The 17642-nt window shown below is 45.6% G+C and overlaps 1 protein-coding gene across 1 annotated transcript in view; it reads right to left on the reverse strand.

Moving 5' to 3' along the window:
• Nucleotides 1-470: 470 nt before the first annotated feature.
• LOC308353667 (contactin-associated protein-like 3) overlaps nt 471-17642 on the reverse strand; it is a gene marked incomplete at its 3' end in the record, with an annotated part of 131814 nt that continues 114642 nt past the window's right edge. The window contains exons 17-22 of the mRNA XM_080820646.1: nt 16998-17228; nt 15653-15786; nt 14763-14850; nt 5163-5393; nt 4868-4939; nt 471-664 (exon numbers count right to left, since the gene is read on the reverse strand). Coding sequence (XP_080676772.1) covers nt 471-664; nt 4868-4939; nt 5163-5393; nt 14763-14850; nt 15653-15786; nt 16998-17228 — 950 coding nt within the window. The remainder of the gene's footprint in view (nt 665-4867; nt 4940-5162; nt 5394-14762; nt 14851-15652; nt 15787-16997; nt 17229-17642) is intronic.

Here is a 17642-nt window from a genome sequence, read left to right on the forward strand (position 1 = left end):
TAGAAACGCACTCCAAGACCATCGGAGAAGCACTTCCCAGCTTCGAAGCATCCGCAGGTGATCGATAAAGGAGGCAAAACACAGATTTCCACGCAACACACAACACTAGGGTCCAACTTTGACTTTTATAAACTTCCGGGTCTCATTTTTAAGAGAGTAGGACCAGAGCTCACATCCTTGTTCTCACTTCAAACCGAAAGTCATTATGCAAACCACGTGTGAATTTTCGACGATCGGGCCCGACAGTCAGACCCACCGCACAGGGGTAAACGGGCCCAGCCAAGTCCTTCTACACACACCGGTCATGAGGCAGCACGGAGCAGAGCCTCCCAGGACCGCACGCGAGCAAGCTGACGGTGCTGCAGGACGGCCACCTGTCTAGGGGGCGGGGGGGGGGCTTCATCGGCTGGGAGCCCCCCGCTTAGCGAGAAAGTCCGTCACCAGAGCCCGAAGTGAGGCGCCGCTGCCCTTCAGAAGAAGCACTCTCTCTGGCTCTCACCGACCGAGCTTTGCACGTTGACCTCACTCTTCAGAGCCGTCTCGACGCCGTCTCCAGCCGGGGGGACAGCTGACTCGGTTTTTTGGTACAACCGTCTCTGCAGATAAACGCGAGCAGCTACGGCGGTGAGACAGAGCACGACAAACGCCACCACCGCGATCACACCTGGTGAGAGAAGGGGGAGGCGCAGTCAGAACTCAGACCTGCAACGTGCGGGACTCACGCAGCTGAGAGCAAGCCCATGCACTTCACACGCGCATCGTCGGGAAAGTGGGCACCGACCTCCTGGAACACTGAGTTTACTTCTACGTCCGCACGGCCTTTGGATCCAGCAGTTTTATGCCTTTAGGCTAAAGATCTAGTGGCCTGGCTTTCGCTTGGTGCCCTCCTGTTAAGATTCAGAACCACAGCGTGGCCTCTAGGTCATGCCCCCACTGCATGCTCACAAGCGAGCACGTTTTCATTATTTTAAAAGGATGGAGTGTATGGACTTGTCACAGAGCAACTAAACGCTCATGCGCAAGTACGTTAAAAAGATCTGCTGCGGACGTTGTGCGGATTTACAGTTCTGTGGTGAGGGCAGCAGTTCCTCCTACGAGGCTAGAAGAGTCTTAGGTGATCTCTGCCGCTGGGGGCCAGGCCCTGTGCGTGACCCCCTTCGGGTGCTTGTGTGTAGGGCCTGTGGCTTGTTTTTAACCAATGAAAACAACAGAGGTGATGTGCTGTACCTTGGTTGTGCGATTAAGGTATGTGAGACGGTAGCACCTGTCTTACAGGACCGTGCCTCTTCCTGCAGGCGGTAAGGGGGCAGGCAGTCATGGTGGGAGTCCATATGGGAATCCCTACATGGTATCGAACTGCAGGCAGCCTCTAGGTGCTAAGGGCAGCCGGCAACAATTGAGAAGCTCTCGGCCCTACAGCTCCAAGACTCTGGATGCTGTCGACACCCATGCGGAGAAGGAAGTGGATCCTTCTCCAGAGGGATCTCCAGACGAGACCTCAACGCCGGCTGACGCCTTAACTGCAGGCTTCTGTGACACTGAGCAGAGGACCCAGCTAAGCTCTGCCCAGACTCCTGACCCACAGAAACCCGGACATACTAAAAGGGAGTTGGGTTAAGCTCTACATGGGTGGTGATCTGTCAGGCAGCAGTAGATAACTGATACACCACTGTACTAAAAATTTGTAGAGAGAGTGACAATATTCAGCGACAGGGAAAGTAGATTATTTGACATCTTTTGCTGGTAATGCTTTAAGTACTGAAGTGTTAGTTGTGTCAGTGCTTCTCAACCTTGGCTGCACGGCAGACAATAGCTCAGAATCTTCGGTGGGAGGCTTGGGCACCAATATTGTTTTAGAAGTTCCTCTGATTTTTTTTCAAGGGCTGCCAGTGTTGGGACGGTCTGATGAGGCCTAGAGGGGTTTGCTCAAGCTGCCATACTCATTAAAGAATGAGTGTTAATCCATACCCAAACAGGGAGGTACCAAAAAAGCATTCATCAGTCAAACACTTTTAAGATAACTGACAAAGGCATTGATACTGCAATTAGCAAATGTTAGAAAATGCATTACTGTTTAGTTACATGAATCCAAATTCGTGTTGTTAAATGAAGATTCTTCACTATGCTCTGGGACAGAGATAAGAGCATAATGGAGCCCAACAGACTCACAGCTCGGTGGGTGCCTCCAGTCACAGGGATTCATGAGCAGATGCTCAGAACCTCTGGAAAGAGTCTTAACAGTAACAAGTAGAACAGTCTTCGCGTTCACTACACCTTGTACCTCACCTGACAACAAACAGTTGTCACTTTAATTACTCTCAAGTTTTGTTACAGGACTTCGCTTTAAAGAGCTACATTGTATCCAGTTTTAGTGTCAGGGACAGGAACTCAGTAACAGTGATCAGGCCACTTGATTATCCAATCACTGTCACTGTTACCTTCAAACACCCAGGATGTTATTATGTATGTAACTGAGTACTAGTTTGTTCGTTCTGTGAGACTTGGTAGGGTCCTAGAGCAACCTCTGTCTTCATCTGCTCTCTGAAGAGATTGAGATGATGTGACTAATGCATCCGATGCCTTCCATACTTTCCTTTCAGCAATCCCAGTGTGAATGTGTTTGTGACAAGCACTAAGTTCTGTCTGTCTCTCCATCCATCTACACATCTGTGTCCTTCTCTGCCTGTCCATCGACACGATGGATCCCTTGGCAAGAAACGCTCCATGATCTCCAGTGTACCAGGTGAGACATGATTTAGGTTAATTCCCCTTCCTGTATTGTTCCCTTTGTTTGCAAGAGGAGAGGTGATGGAGGGCAGCACATGGAAAAGTCCACCTGCTGGGGATGATTCTTTATCCAGACTAAGTACTTTACATGTGGTACGGTCTGTGGTTATTCGGACACAGGACCGAGGATTCCACCCAGGATTCTGCACTGCAGCTCAATATACTTGGCAGCTGACACACCACGCAGCAGCCAGCCACCGCACAGATCGAAGACAGAGCCAAGTGAGTTGCAGGGGCCTGAAACCTGAGTTGTTACCTCCCTAACACCCCGTGTGCTCTGATTCTCCCTTCCGTCTATCAGGAGCCAAGCAGGATTTCTCAGGGGAATAATATTGGAGCAACTTACTTTGTACAACTTGCCAGTGATATTTAACCAGAGGCGATACAGCTCCAAAGACCACACCTTCTGTTCTAGCACCGATCTGACTACCATCGTTGCTGTCTCTAAACATGGCACCAGCCATGACATTTCGCATGTTTGGACTTTGATTCCTATTTCAAAAACATGAATCACATTGAAGTCAATTTATTTTAAATCAGCCTTTTGCTTTATACTGAAGTCTTCTCATTCAAAATAAATGAGAACAGTTCAGCATTAAGACTTGATTTATATATATATTTTTAAGATTTTATTCATTTATTTGACAGACAGATCACAAGTAGGCAGAGAGGCAGGCAGAGAGAGAGGGGGAAGCAGGCTCCCTGCTGAGCAGAGAGCCCGATGCGGGGCTCGATCCCAGGACCCTGAGATCATGACCTGAGCCGAAGGCAGAGGCTTTAACCCGCTGAGCCACCCAGGCACCCCAAGGCTTGATTTATATTTTAACACAAAAGTATTCCTTTTAGGTGTACTTTATAAATAACACACATGTTTCTTTGTTCCTGGAGTTGTGAAATCAGAAGATCCTATACCTCATTCATTAGAAAAACAGAAGCGGTTAAGATAGGAGTGGGCAAGTTCACATTCTTACACAGATTTGGTCAGCACTTGAAAATGTCTGAGTACCTTCCTGATAGTCTGGAGAAAACTGGCATCTTGATGAACAGAAACCCAGTGGGCAGATGCAGTCTGGTCTGCCTGAGAAGTGGACACCCACCTGCGTCCCCCAGCTTGGGGACGACCTCCCTTATCTGGAATAGCCGTGGGACGGAGAGCAGCTCGCTCCCTCCTAGCCGGCAGAGTTTGCAACGGACACATTCCAGTAGTCTAAGTAAATAAATGTAAGCGTTCCCTGAGTCATAAGGAGGAGACTTGAATATTCATTTTTTAAAGCAGGCCTAAATAAACTCTGTTTCAGAGAATACAGTGGGAGATGTTTAAGATGGAACTACTTGTACCTCGTCAAATATATGTAAGTACATAGAAAATATAAATATATGTTATATGTGAATATATATGTAAATACATATATGGTTTATCTATAGAACTTTGCTGTAAAGAGCTGTGTTATATCCAGTTTTACCATCACATGTATAGAATACATGTGACACTGAACCTGTATTTATAATACAAATATATGTGAATAGTTACATTTAGAAATACAAATAAATATATGTAAATCTAAGATAAGAGTGACACCAGGAAACATTTCCGTATATTTATGTTTAGAAAAATCTTTAGGTTTTCTATCTTTATGTTTATGAAAATAACAATTTGCATAGTTTAGGTGGTTCTAAACTCATCTATTGCTTTACTTTTAATATTATTTTTAAAAGTTTTGGGCGAATGGACTGAGAGGTCCGTGGCTATTTCGGTTCAAAGAAGTAAAGGTGAATATGTCATATACGTACATGTGTACATATGATCTCCTGAGAGATATGAATGGGTATTTTCAAATGAAAAACCTTATTACTCTGTAGTTTGGCAACTATCCTTTAAAGAGCGTCTCCGCGCAACCATGCGTTCCCCCCACTCAGCCCCACTCAGCCCCGGCAGAGGCCGACACGGGGACAAGCCCGTGAAGAGCGCCCGCAAAGGGGTGTCCTGCCGTTGACCTCGGCCCTCAGCTCGGACCCCGGACACGGTTTATGCCCGCGGTGACAGCAGCGCCGAGGCCCGGGTCGTTCACAGCCCTGTTACCTCCGATGACGGCAGGGCCACTTCTGTCAGCGCTAACTAAGGGCTCTCCCCCGTCTGTCGGTCCAGAACCACCTACAGCAGAGAAAGGGAGAAGGACAGAGGCAGAGGGAGGAGGACTTTGGCGACATTCGCAAACGTCCGACAGGAGAGCAGAGCCCCGCGGGGCGGGAAGGAGCAGGAAACCCAGACCAGAGCAGGGCCAGGCGACCCCACCGAGGGCCTGGGCAGCCCCGGGGTGCAGACGGGGTGGGGGACCGCGGGCGGCGAGCGCGACCGCGGGCGGAGGGGCACGTACCTGCGCCACCTGCGAGCGGGCGGGTGGCCTCCCGCGCCGGGGCTCCGGGCCCCGCGGACTCCGCGCACCGGGACGCGGCGGCCACGTGTCCGCGCACGGTGACCGCGACGGGGCCACCGGGGCGCAGCGCAGCCTTGAGCGGAGCGGCGGGGCCGAAGCGCACGGCCGACAGGCAGCCGGTGAAGCCGCGCGCGCCGGCCCGCAGCGTGTCCGGGTCCGCGCCGGGGGGCTCTGCGGGCAGACAAGCGGGGCACGCGTTAGGGCGCGGGGGGCGCAGGCCTGGCCCGCGTCTGCGGGGCCGCCACCAACCGACCCGCCCTCCGAACCGTCGGCCCTTCCTTCCGTAGGGCAAGACAGGCAGGGCCGTCCCTGCGGCCCCCGCTAGTGACCGGCGGGCGCCAGCTCTGCGCGCGGACAGGCCGAGGCGACCCCGGGTGCAGTCCCGCCCAACAAAGGACCCCGCCCTCTGCCGTTGGATTTCAGAGATCAGGGCAGGATTTTGTAACACGATCTGTGGCCGGTAATCGAGGCGGTCACAGTGAAATGTCACCCACGTGGGGACCACAGTGCTCTGGGACTCCCTGGGGCGTTCTAACCTCCCCATTTACACTTGACTCTGGCCCGGCTCTCAGCCCCACAGGGGCCCAGCCCCAGCCGCAGCCGCCCCCGGGGAACACCACCTCCCGCGGCCTTTCCTGCGTCACAGCGGTGGGCTCTGTCCCCTTCCCGTACGTCTGGGCTGGCGCCCCGTCCTAGCCCCCGACCCGGCTCGGATCTGACCGAGGTGGGTTAGCGGGAGAAAGGCCGCGACGGACCCACGAGGGCAGAGCGCCAATCCCTTCACGTCGGGGACGATGAGCTCCTACCCTGCGCTTGCTCAGTGCGCCCCAAATCTGACCGGGCCCAGTTACGTGCAGGCTTCAGACGTGTCATGGATGCGCAGGGAAGGCGCCTCAGTGTGGGGACCCGGGGCATCTGCGTCTGACCCCCTCCCTGCTTCAGTGTGTCCACTAGTCGGGTGACGTCTCCTACCAACCATACACAGCAACCGAGAATTCACCCGGTGCCCTCCGCAGGCCGGACACCGTGGGGGGTCATTTGCAGAGGTGAGAATTTAATGCTCGCAATGTCATGCCGCGAGTGTTTTTATTCCTGCTGGAGGCCAGTTCACATTAGACTTCAGAAATGCCTGAATGTCTCTCACGTGGGGCGACCTGGACCCAGGCTGGTCACAGGAACCCCCTTTTCAACAGGATATTCTCTCTTTATCCTGCCAGTGGCTTTTGGACATGTTCGTAATTGCTCGCATTTAGGGATGGGTAAATGGGGATCGTTACACTATATTTAGAATGAATGCTCTACCTTCCCTAGGATATATGTGCGGCTCTACAAGTCTTTTTGGTTAGTGTGATAGCGGGCCTTTAAGTTGAACCTGAGAATCTCAGCTGTGATCCGTCCCTCTTGATGTTGTGGATACACTCTTAGGGGTAGTGTTTGCTTCCTTTGAGTTTTCGAGGGGTACTCTAAGTGCTATGTAAAAGACCTCTAAAAGCAACTACAATGAGGAGCATGTTTACACTGTTAGAATCCTAATAAACAACTCTCTGAAACACACAGCTCTCTTGGCCAGGCTGATCATATGAGGCATCAAGGAAGCTTATGTATGATGAATTTCAGGTAGATTCTTACAGTGAAGTAAGCGAGCTGGAGACAACTCAGTTGAATGATCATTTTAGATTAAAGAGCTCTTCTGGGGTACCTGGGTGGCACTGTCGGTTAAGGGTCAGCCTTTGGCTCAGGTCAGGACCTAAGGGTCCTGGGGTTGAGCCCCTTCGTGCTCCCTGCTCTGCGGGGAGTCTGTTGTTCTCTCTCCAACTGACCTCCTCCCACCCACAGCCCTTATGCGCTCCTCTTTCCCTCAAATAAAAAAAAATTTAAAAATTAAAATCAGAGTTCTTTAAAGGTCACTTTTTTTTTGCATTCAGACAACATATATTCCATAAAGAAAGGCATCCTTGCTTGAATATACTTAAGAGAATGTCAAGAAGAACTAAAACAGGAAAACGCTGTGATAGTAACACAGGACTGCCACAACGCTTCAATGCTAAAAACAAAAACAAAACACCACAGGCCAATTAAAAGTCCCAACCACTGAGCAAAAAGAGGAACCAGACAACGCTCGCTTTCCTGGTCAAAGTCTGACACGAGCGCTACCAGGCTAGGATCACAGAATCAATCCTGGGCAGACATGTATCTTACTAGTTAACTGGACTAACTTTGTGAAATTCATTTTAAAGATAAATTTTAAAATGTCTATAGGCAGTGCTATTTTTCAAGAAAGGAACGCCAGTATCTCAATGTGGTTTTAATTTGAATCTCCCTGATGGCTAGTGATGATGAACATTTTTTCATGTGTCTGATAGCCATTTGTATGTCTTCATTGGAGAAGTGTCTGTTCATGTCTTCTGCCCATTTTTTGACATGATTATCTGTTTTGTGTGTGTTGAACTTGAGGAGTTCTTTATAGATATCAACCTTTTGTCTGTACTGTCATTTGCAAATATCTTCTCCCATTCCATGAGTTGCCTTTTTGTTTTGTTGACTGTTTCCTTTGCTGTGCAGAAGCTTTTGATCTTGATGAAGTTCCAAAAGTTCATTTTCGCTTTTGTTTCCTTTGCCTTTGGAGACATATCTTGAAAGAAGTTGCTGTGGCTGATATCGAAGAGGTGACTGCCTATGTTCTCCTCTAGGATTCTGACAGATTCCTGCCTCACGTTGAGTTCTTTTATCCATTTCGAGTTTATCTTTGTGTACGGTGTAAGAGAATGGTCGAGTTTCATTCTTCTACATATAGCTGTCCAGTTTTCCCAGCACCAGTTAGAATGGCCAAAATTAACAGGACAGGAAACAACGTGTGTTGGAGAGGATGTGGAGAAAGGGGAACCATCTTATACTGTTGGTGGGAATGCAAGCTGGTGCAGCCACTTTGGAGAACAGTGTGGAGATTCCTTAAGATATTAAAAATAGAGCTTCCCTATAACCCTGCAATTGCACTACTGGGTATTTACCCCAAAGATACAGATGTAGTGAAAAGAAGGGCCATCTGTACCCCAATGTTTATAGCAGCAATGGCCACGGTCGCCAAACTGTGGAAAGAACCAAGATGCCCTTCAATGGATGAATGGATAAGGAAGATGTGGTCCATATACGTTATGGAGTATGATGCCTCCATCAGAAAGGATGAACACCCAACTTTTGTAGCAACATGGACGGGACTGGAGGAGATTATGCTGAGTGAAATAAATCAAGCAGAGAGAGTCAATTATCATATGGTTTCACTTATTTGTGGAACATAAGAAATAACATGGAGGACATGGAGATATGGAGAGAAGAAGGGAGTTGGGGGAAACTCAAGGGGATAGGAACCATGAGGGACTATGGACTCTGAAAAACAATCTGAGGGTTTTGAATGGGCGGGGGTGGGAGTTTGGGTGTGCCTGGTGGTGGGTATTATGGAGAGTACATATTGCATGGAGCACTGGCTGTGGTACATAACAATGAATTCTGGTACACTGAAAAGAAATAAAAAAAGAATAAATAAAATGTTACTTGTCAAAAAAATTTTTTTTTAAATTTTCTATTTATTTTCAGTGTAAAAGTATTCATTGTTTGGGCGCCTGGGTGGCTCAGTGGGTTAAAGCCTCTGCCTTCGGCTCAGGTCATGATCTCAGGGTCCTGGGATCGAGCCCCACATCGGGTTCTCTGCGCAGCAGGGAGCCTGCTTCCTCCTCTCTCTCTCTCTGCCTGCCTCTCTGCCTACTTGTGATCTTTCCTCTGTCAAATAAATAAATAAAATTATTTAAAAAAAAAAAGTATTCATTGTTTTTTCACCACACCCAGTGCTCCATGCGATCTGTGCCCTCCCTAATACCCACCACCTGGTTCCCCCAACCTCCCACCCCCCGCCCCTTCAAAACCCTCAGGTTGTTTTTCAAAGTCCATAGTCTCTCATGGTTCACGTCCCCTTCCAATTTTCCTCGAGATGCACGACTTGCGAATGTTTATCCTCATTTTGTGGATTGCCTTTTTACTTTTTTAGTAGTGTCTTTTGAATTACTAAGGTTCTAATTTTGAGGAAGTCTGACTTATCTATTTTCCTCTTTCTGCTTGCACTTTTGAGAAACGATGATCTAACCCAAGGCTTTTGAGAAGCCCTCTCTAAGAAACCCGTGCCTAATCCAAGGTCACAAAAATGCACAACCATCATTTGGTCTAAGAGTTTTATAAATGTAGCTCCTACATGGAGGAGTATCATTCATTTTGAGTTAATTTTTCTAAACGGTGTGAGGTAGGGTCAACATCGCTTTTTTAACCTGTTGGCTCTGTCCCATTTGTTTAAGACACTAGTCTACCTCTACTGGATGTGCCTGGCAACCATGTCTCATGTCAACTGACAATAAATAGTTTGACTTCTCGACTCTCAATCTACTCTGTTGGTCAATATGTTTGTCCTTATGCCAACAGCACACAGTTTTGACACCATGGTTTTGTACCAAGTCTTAAAATCCAGGCAAGAACTCCAGCTTCACTCTTCTTTTCAAGATGGTTTTGGCTAATTGGAGTCCCTCACATTTCCATATGCATTTGGGATCGACTTGCCACTTGGACTTGGATCGGAATTGTATTGAACCTGTAGATCAATTTGGCGAGCACCACCATCTTAGCAACGTTAATACTTCCAGTCCACGAACATGGATGTCTTTCCGTTTCCGTGAATCTTCCGTAATTCCTTCCAGCAGTGCTTCATAGTTTCTAGCGTAGGCGTCTCACACCTCTTCTGTTCAAGTTATTCCAAGGTATTTTGTTCTTTCTGATGCTACTTTAAGTGGGATTTACATTTCGGTCTTCATTTCATTTTTGTATTATTCATTGCTAGTATAAAAATACAATAAATTTCTTTATGTTGATCTTATATCCTTGCTCCAACTGTGTACTAGCTCCATGAGCTTTTTTCATGGATTCCTTACAAGATCCCATTCTCTACAATTAGAGATAGTTTTACTTCTTCCTTTTTATTCTGGTTACTTTTTACTCTTTTTTTTTCTTGCCTTGCAGTCCTCACTCAAACCTGTACTACAATCCTGAAGGAAGGCGGTGAGAGTAGACATCCTTATCTTATTCCTGATCTTAGGGAAAGATTTCCATTATTTTCCACTAAGTGTGATGTCAGACATGGAGCTTTAGTAGCTGTCTTTTTTCACACAAGGAAGTTTCTTTCTATTCCTACTTTGTTTTTGGGTTTTTTTTTTTTTTAAATGAAAGCACAGTGGATATTTTTCAAATGCTTTTTCTGTGTCTATTGAGGCAACCATGTGGTTTTTGTCCTTTATTCTATTAATATGCTGTATTACGTTGATTGTTTTTATCTGCTGACCCAACCTTAAATTCCTAGGATAAATCTTATCTGGTTGTGTATAACAATTTGCTTATGTTACTGGATTAGATTTTACTGGATTAGATTTGTTAATATTTTGTTGAGGATCTTTGCATTTGTATTCATATTGCTAAAATTATATAAAATCTTTGTGTCTTTCGCCCTATGACTTTCCTTCCAAATGAGATAAATTCTTAGGCAGAGCACAAGAAAGACAAAACATACGTCACAGAAGTCAATGGAGTTTTTAATATCCAAACTGTAGTCTGTCCATGAAGGCATCAGTAAGTAACTCCCACATTATTTATAACCCGATTCCCATATATGGAGTTCCATTTCAACACAAGATCCTTCCGTGGTTCTTTTCCCCACTAAGGTTATCCGCATGACTGTACGGACTTGAACTACCTTCCACGTATTGTACTCTTTCCCAGGAGGAAGGAGAAAGGCACATCATTACTCTGCATCCTTCAAAACAGATTTTCATTTTGGTATTTTGGGGATCTTTGCCGTTGTTGCTCTTTAATTCACAAAAGACAAAATCCACAGAATACCATTTACACAAAAGTCTTTAGAGAAATAAAATCTAGTGAAAATGCCAGGGCACCTTACTGGGTTGTTGTATGTTAAAGCTCTCATACTTCAGGGTTACAGGCCACATCCAAATCAAGACTGGACAGAAAATTAGAAACTTAACGATCTGCACTTAAACTAGGATTTTACTAAAGTTATTTTATACTAACTGGGAGCACTTGACCTGGGTAGTTGTCGTTAATAATACCACTGAAGAATGGGAAGAACAGCCTGTTAATCTAGAAGATGACCCTGAACCGTTCCTCCCAACGTATATTAGGGTAAATAATAATGATGATAAAGGAGACCCATCATGAACACTCTTTTATTCTTCATGTTCCCTATTGTACTGAGAGCGCTTTGAGGGCAGGTACAATATGTCTTGTTTCTGGGATTCAAAATGCCCAGGGAAGTACAAGTGCACATCAGGGACCCCCAACGCTTTTTTACTGAATGGACAGGTTGTTGAGTCGAGGGAGCTAACCAAAAATAAGCGGAGGACAGCCTGACATAGCTCAGGACAACTGTCTTTGGAAAATGAACGGCTCTTCACTAGCCAGTCTGTTGGTCTCTTTTATTGCAACTTTACGAAAGGAAGCTCAGCTTATATTTTCTAAATCTGAACACAAAATAGTCATCTTCTCATAGTTACTAACTGGTAAGTAGAAGCTATCCTGAAATAAAGTTACCCAAAACACGAAAAGTTTCATTGGCCTTTGATCAAGATGCATACCTCTAGGTACAGAAGAAATGAATATTTATAATTTTATTAGACTCAGTTGCTTCAGGCAATAAACTTCATTGCTGAAATTCAACCTTAATTTCTACAGCCTGAGAGAGATGCTTTTTGACTAGGTCATTCTTGAATAGAAACATTAACATCTTCGATTCCGTGCTACTGCTCTCTACGTATGAACTTCCAGGAAAATAAAAATGTATACGATAAAATGTATTATTCTCCTTTTTTATTAAAATGATTCCCTTTATATAAGGCAGTTTAGTTATTAAATCAGTTTCCATAATCCATGACCTATCTTTTTACAGATAATACATCCAAAGCTAAATTGTCTTTAAAAATGTTTGTCAATTTCACACTTCCTGCTGGCAACTTCCTACCTTGTGCCACAGTCACTTCTGAACCTGCCTCATCTCTCCTGTCAGAGCCGGAGTCTCTGAGGGCAGGCAGTTAGTTGTGTGTGGTGTGTTCCTTTTGTTCCTTGACCCTATCTGTCCTCCTGGCCGGGAAGAGTGCCCACAGACACCTGCTCCAGCAACAACGGAGGGATGACTCTGCTGGGGGCAGACAGGGCCATCCCTGAAGTCACAGATCGTACCGGCACGTAAGTAAGCTGAGCCCTGAGGCTTGCACACCCCTAAGATGATCTACTCCTCACTCTGTTCAAGCCATGGATGGTAACGGTCAGGCCAGAGAGTGGAGCTCAGCAGCACATAAAAAGGGAGCAAATTCTTTTCCATTTAGATATTAAAAATTCCTTTCCACTTGGATTGTATAAAAAATTATACGCTTCAGCTGACCGCCGAGGATGGCGTTCCATCCCACTGTTCTGTGAAACTCAACGTGGGCTCTGACTGTTTAGGAACTTCATAACCTCTTCCCGCTATTGTATACTGTTGCTCTCACGGGTCAAAGCCGGAGGAGGACCTTGTCTCTTGCCACTGTTTTCCCAGTTCTTGTGGGTTTTCTGTACCATGTCACTGTTTTTCTTTGGTTTGGTTTGGTTTTGGTTTTTAAATTTATTTGACAGAGAGAGAGAGACAGTGGGAGATGGAACACAAGCAGGAGGAGAGGGAGAGGGAGAAGCAGGCCTCCCACTGAGCAGGGAGCCTGATGCGGGGCTCGACCCAGGACCCTGGGATCATGACCTGAGCCGAAGGCAGATGCTTAATGACTCAGCCACCCAGGCAAACCTCCTACCCACCCCTCTGTTTTTTTGCCACTGTTCTAAATAGAATAAAAAAAAAAAACTTACTGGGTGTTGTATCTAACTCATGAATCACTAAATTCTACACATAAAATTAATATTACACTGTATGTCAGCCAACTAGAATTTAAATAAAAACTTTAAAAAATAATAAAAAAATCTACTCATATCACAAAAACATGGATGTCCAGAAACGCCTAGAAAACACACCTGAAGTCGCACATTAGAGACTGAGCTGTTCCCCTCCCTCTCCCATGGGCTGTTTGAGCTACAGACTTCTCCCGGTGCTCGAGGGGAACAACTGTACTCGTCTGCACTCCTGCGGCAGCTGCTGGAGGCCCACACGGCACGTGCGGAGGGGGCAGGAACGGCGAGCCTCACCAAAGCCTTTCTGCTGACACATCATGGGGCCTGACTCTTTATCCACCTTAAGGCGCAGTGAGAAAGCAGGACCACTTCGGCCCGAATTTGGTATCCATTACACGATGCCAAGACTGTTTTTACAGCAAAGAACCCCGGGACCCTGCCTCACTGGCTTAACCCGCACCTGTAACCCCCAGGACCCACTCGGAGCTTCCCGTCCCCTCTACCATCGAAACGATGCGCATCTGCGTCTACCATTTACAAGGGCGCGCCGCGATCTGCCCCATTTCCTCTGAAAAATAAGAACTCATCATTTTATTGCCCATCATCTTTTAGAAAAATGTCACCGTTTTAACAGTTACTATGCTTCTCACCCTATTTTGAACATGCGCTTGTGGGCCGTCTCTAAATCTCCAGCGTCTGTAGGATGTTTTATGTGTTGGGGATGGAAGAAATGATCAAAGAATCAAGGTACAAATGGCTGAAAAGGTAGTAAAGAGTCCATGAATTATCTCGGACCGAACACAGCCAGATGAGTGTCACGTACCAGAGCAGAAATTCTACCCAAGACCACAAGAGGATTTCTCCCAAATAACTTTAAATATCGACAGCACATACAGTTTACAATAGAAACAATCAAAAGGAAAAAATACCTTTCAAACGTTATTTGTATTTCAATCTAGTTCTTGGTGACAAGGGGGGAAACAAAGGCATAGATAATTTGGTGCTTGAGTAGTCGGGTTTGCTTTTACCAGCCCTACAGGGGACGTGGGGGTCTTCAGATCCTGACCTTCCAAGGGTAGCTGGGAGCACTGAACACATCTCAGAGCAGGGCCCGGCCTACCGCCAACACGTACTCACTTGCTCAAAGAAAATGTGAGTCCTTTCTTCCTGTAAATGTAAATCTATATTTACCATTGGGTGGTTTCTGCATTTGACCCCTGATTAATATACAATTTGTGAACATGACACCTGCTTTGATTTTGCCTTTCCTCAATTGTTATAAAAATACCAAGTTTCATTCCGCTTGATTGCCAAGCGAGAGGGCACGTGTGCAGACACTTCTCCGGGGTCACCGTGGCTCCCCTAGCAGACAGCCCTCACTGGTGATTACAGGCACACGCGGACAAAAGGGCCACTTCTACCTTGATTGTCACTTGCTGGGAAACCACGAATACGACAAGGAGCCTCGTTCAGCCTCATGAACCCTCCCCTGTTTGCAACCTGACACTTCCGACCCATGTCGGGGGTTGGGGGTGGGGGGACGATGCTCTTTCTGACACTTACCTAAAATTGTCCCCAACATAAGGGATTTGACAGCATTGAATTCTGTCCCTGACGACAGGACGACTTGTCTCCTTGCATTCTGGTTAACCTATTAAATATTCCACGAGAAGCAAACATCAAAATGGCGAGTAATGTTGGTGATAAGAGAATGGGAGTCTGAGGGAGACCAAGGAAAACGGTAAAAACGAGCCATACGTTCGGCTGTCACGAAGGTGAACTGGTTTCATAGCAATTGTTTTAATACCTCAGATTTCACACCACCCCATTGCCTGTTCTTTCCCCTTTATTTGTCTTCATGGTTTAGGGATCTGTCATTGGTACGATCCACAAAGAAATGCAATAAGCTATTTCAAACCTTAAGGCTTTTGCTTATTTCAAACAGAAATTAGTAACACAAACCACAGAAGGTATTACTGGCACAGATTCAATATATAAAGGTTATTCTTCAAAACCCAGTGACAATGAATAATTGAAACATGGAGGCTTTTAAAAAATGTATTCCCACTTTCAGCAAAATCTTGCTTTTCCCCTTGTGTTAACATTTCTGCCGCTTTTGCTCTTTTGTACTCAGATGGAAGTAGGCTCTCATTCTCATCGGAATGTCTCCAGTAATCGCTGGGAGAAACTGGGCAACATTCCCCTATGGAGGAGGACAGCTTGGCATTTTCACGGTCAGATATTACTAAGAACCATGTCAGCCTCTTACTAAACAAACGAATGACTTTGCTGAAGAAAACACTTTGACTACGTTTTCTGTCCCCAGGACTTTCTGGGAAGACGGCTGAACGTGTATCTCTTTTACTAGGATTTATTCTCAATGCCTTGCTGGAGGTCATACACTGAATGCCACAAGTTTGGTTACTCTGGGCTGCTGTGAATCTACCCCTTACCTCTACAGAGACCACCGCCGCTTCTCTGTGAATCGTCACCTGGTGAAGCCGCCCATCGGCAAAGTTTTTAAAACCAAAGTTAAAAACATCAGGTTCTTGGTGCCTGTCCAGCTTATACCTGATCTGCAAACTTCCTAAACAAGACCAAAAAAATGACATTTTTAACTAAAATGGAATTTTAAAAAAAATGTCAATACAGGTTCTAAAGCACACTTTGTTTTTATTTATTTCCTATAATTTGACTTTATTGAGCATTTGCTTAAGGACCCCGAGAGTCTCTATTCCTGGAAGAGTGATCATTTATGTGCTATTCCAGGGCCGAATTCAGAATCCGATTACACTATTTTAAAAGTCAAGCCCAAATGGTCTTTTCCCAAGTTCCTTCATTTTCCTTAACAAAAGGAAAAAATTCTAAGTTAAGCATATGGGAACTCGGAGCTAGTCTCGAAGTTAATTATTCATGTGGTATTCATAGTATTAAATGGTAACATCTCAAGCAATATTGCATTAACATTCAGTTTCTATAAGCATCACTTCTTTTAATGTGACTTATTTTAATGCATTTAATGTATTGCTGGCATTTGCATAATGAATTTTTTTTTGCAAGACTAGAATTTTTTTCCTAATGTTTCTGCCATAATCAAGAAACAGAAGAAAGACCAATGATGTGCTACAACATCTAAATCTCCTGATGTCCTTCACAGGGATGCCCACGACCCCATAACCCCACTGCCTGGAGCAGATCTTCCAGAAAGTAGGTCTCTGCCCTTCCGCTCTGTGAAGCGAGGTTACAGCTTGGTCTAATGCTCCATCTGCAACAGTCTTGGAAAGACTTGGTGGCCATGAGTTGGGAACCTCTCATCCCACTTTTCTTCGTATGTAGATATTGCCATGAATGGCTTCCCAGCCACCGATGAGTAAAGAACAATCCTATTCATTTGATGCATAGGAATAGTGGATTTTAGATAAATATACTTCTTTACTTTGCTAAAAAGGAGGAGGAAATATTTTCCATGTACAAAGTGAGCTATCTCGTTTCAAAGTGAATTGCAGAACTCATTTATTCACGTACAGAAGGAAAGACTTCCCAGAATAGCAAGAAGCCTCGCGGCACGTGAAATACCTAAAATGATCAAACGTCCACGGGGGACATGTATCTTAAATGTGATCATGGAAATGTGAGCTTTAGTGATAAACACTTGAGGGTTATCATGAACTAGTGTAACGAGCACGGCAAGCCACGCAATTGTGTTTCCTTTTCGTAGTTAAACACCCAAAGGGTCCCCCTCCTTGTGGACCTTATTTTCTAATCCAGCCTCCTTGTTCTTGAAGTCTCAGCACTCACCGTTGGGGGCGAGGATCACGGACAGGTACTCCTCGTAGAAGGAGCTCACGTAGAGGAGTAAGCTGGGCGTCCCTGTGGTCCGGAAGCTCAGTGTGGCCACTTCTCCAGCCAGCGTCAGACCCTCAGGAAGTAAAGCCGCAAAGGAGCTGGTGTTCTTGCTGGCGGTGCGGTTAGAATGTTCCTGAAAGTTGTAGACAACGGACGAGCCGGTTCCAAAATACGCAGAAATCTCTGGAATGACACTCAGTTTTGTTACGTTAACACGAAGTCAAGGCGAGGCTCTTCTCTGCGTGTATTTACACACCATCTCTAACCCTTAGTCTCTCAAGACAGGAAACAAGAATGTCACACTTTGCTGTCTTTTTTTTAATTTAGAAATATTTCCGATTAAAAAGATAATCAAGTATGGATAAAAAGATAACTTATCCCCATGTATATTTGCATGACGTCGAACTGAGTAACAGTATTTTATTATGGCCCACAAAATGCTTCATCTCAGAGTTACATAGCATTAAATGCCAAGTGTGAACATAGGCTTAGAGCTATTGTCCATCTCAGTGTTTTGTGAATGATGCTGAATCCAACAGAAGTCATCACGAGCTTCTCAAGAACAGAATTATAAATGGACAAATTTGGGAGAGAAAC

Source organism: Martes martes, assembly GCF_963455335.1.
Source record: "Martes martes genome assembly, chromosome: 12".
Lineage (NCBI taxonomy): Eukaryota > Metazoa > Chordata > Mammalia > Carnivora > Mustelidae > Martes > Martes martes.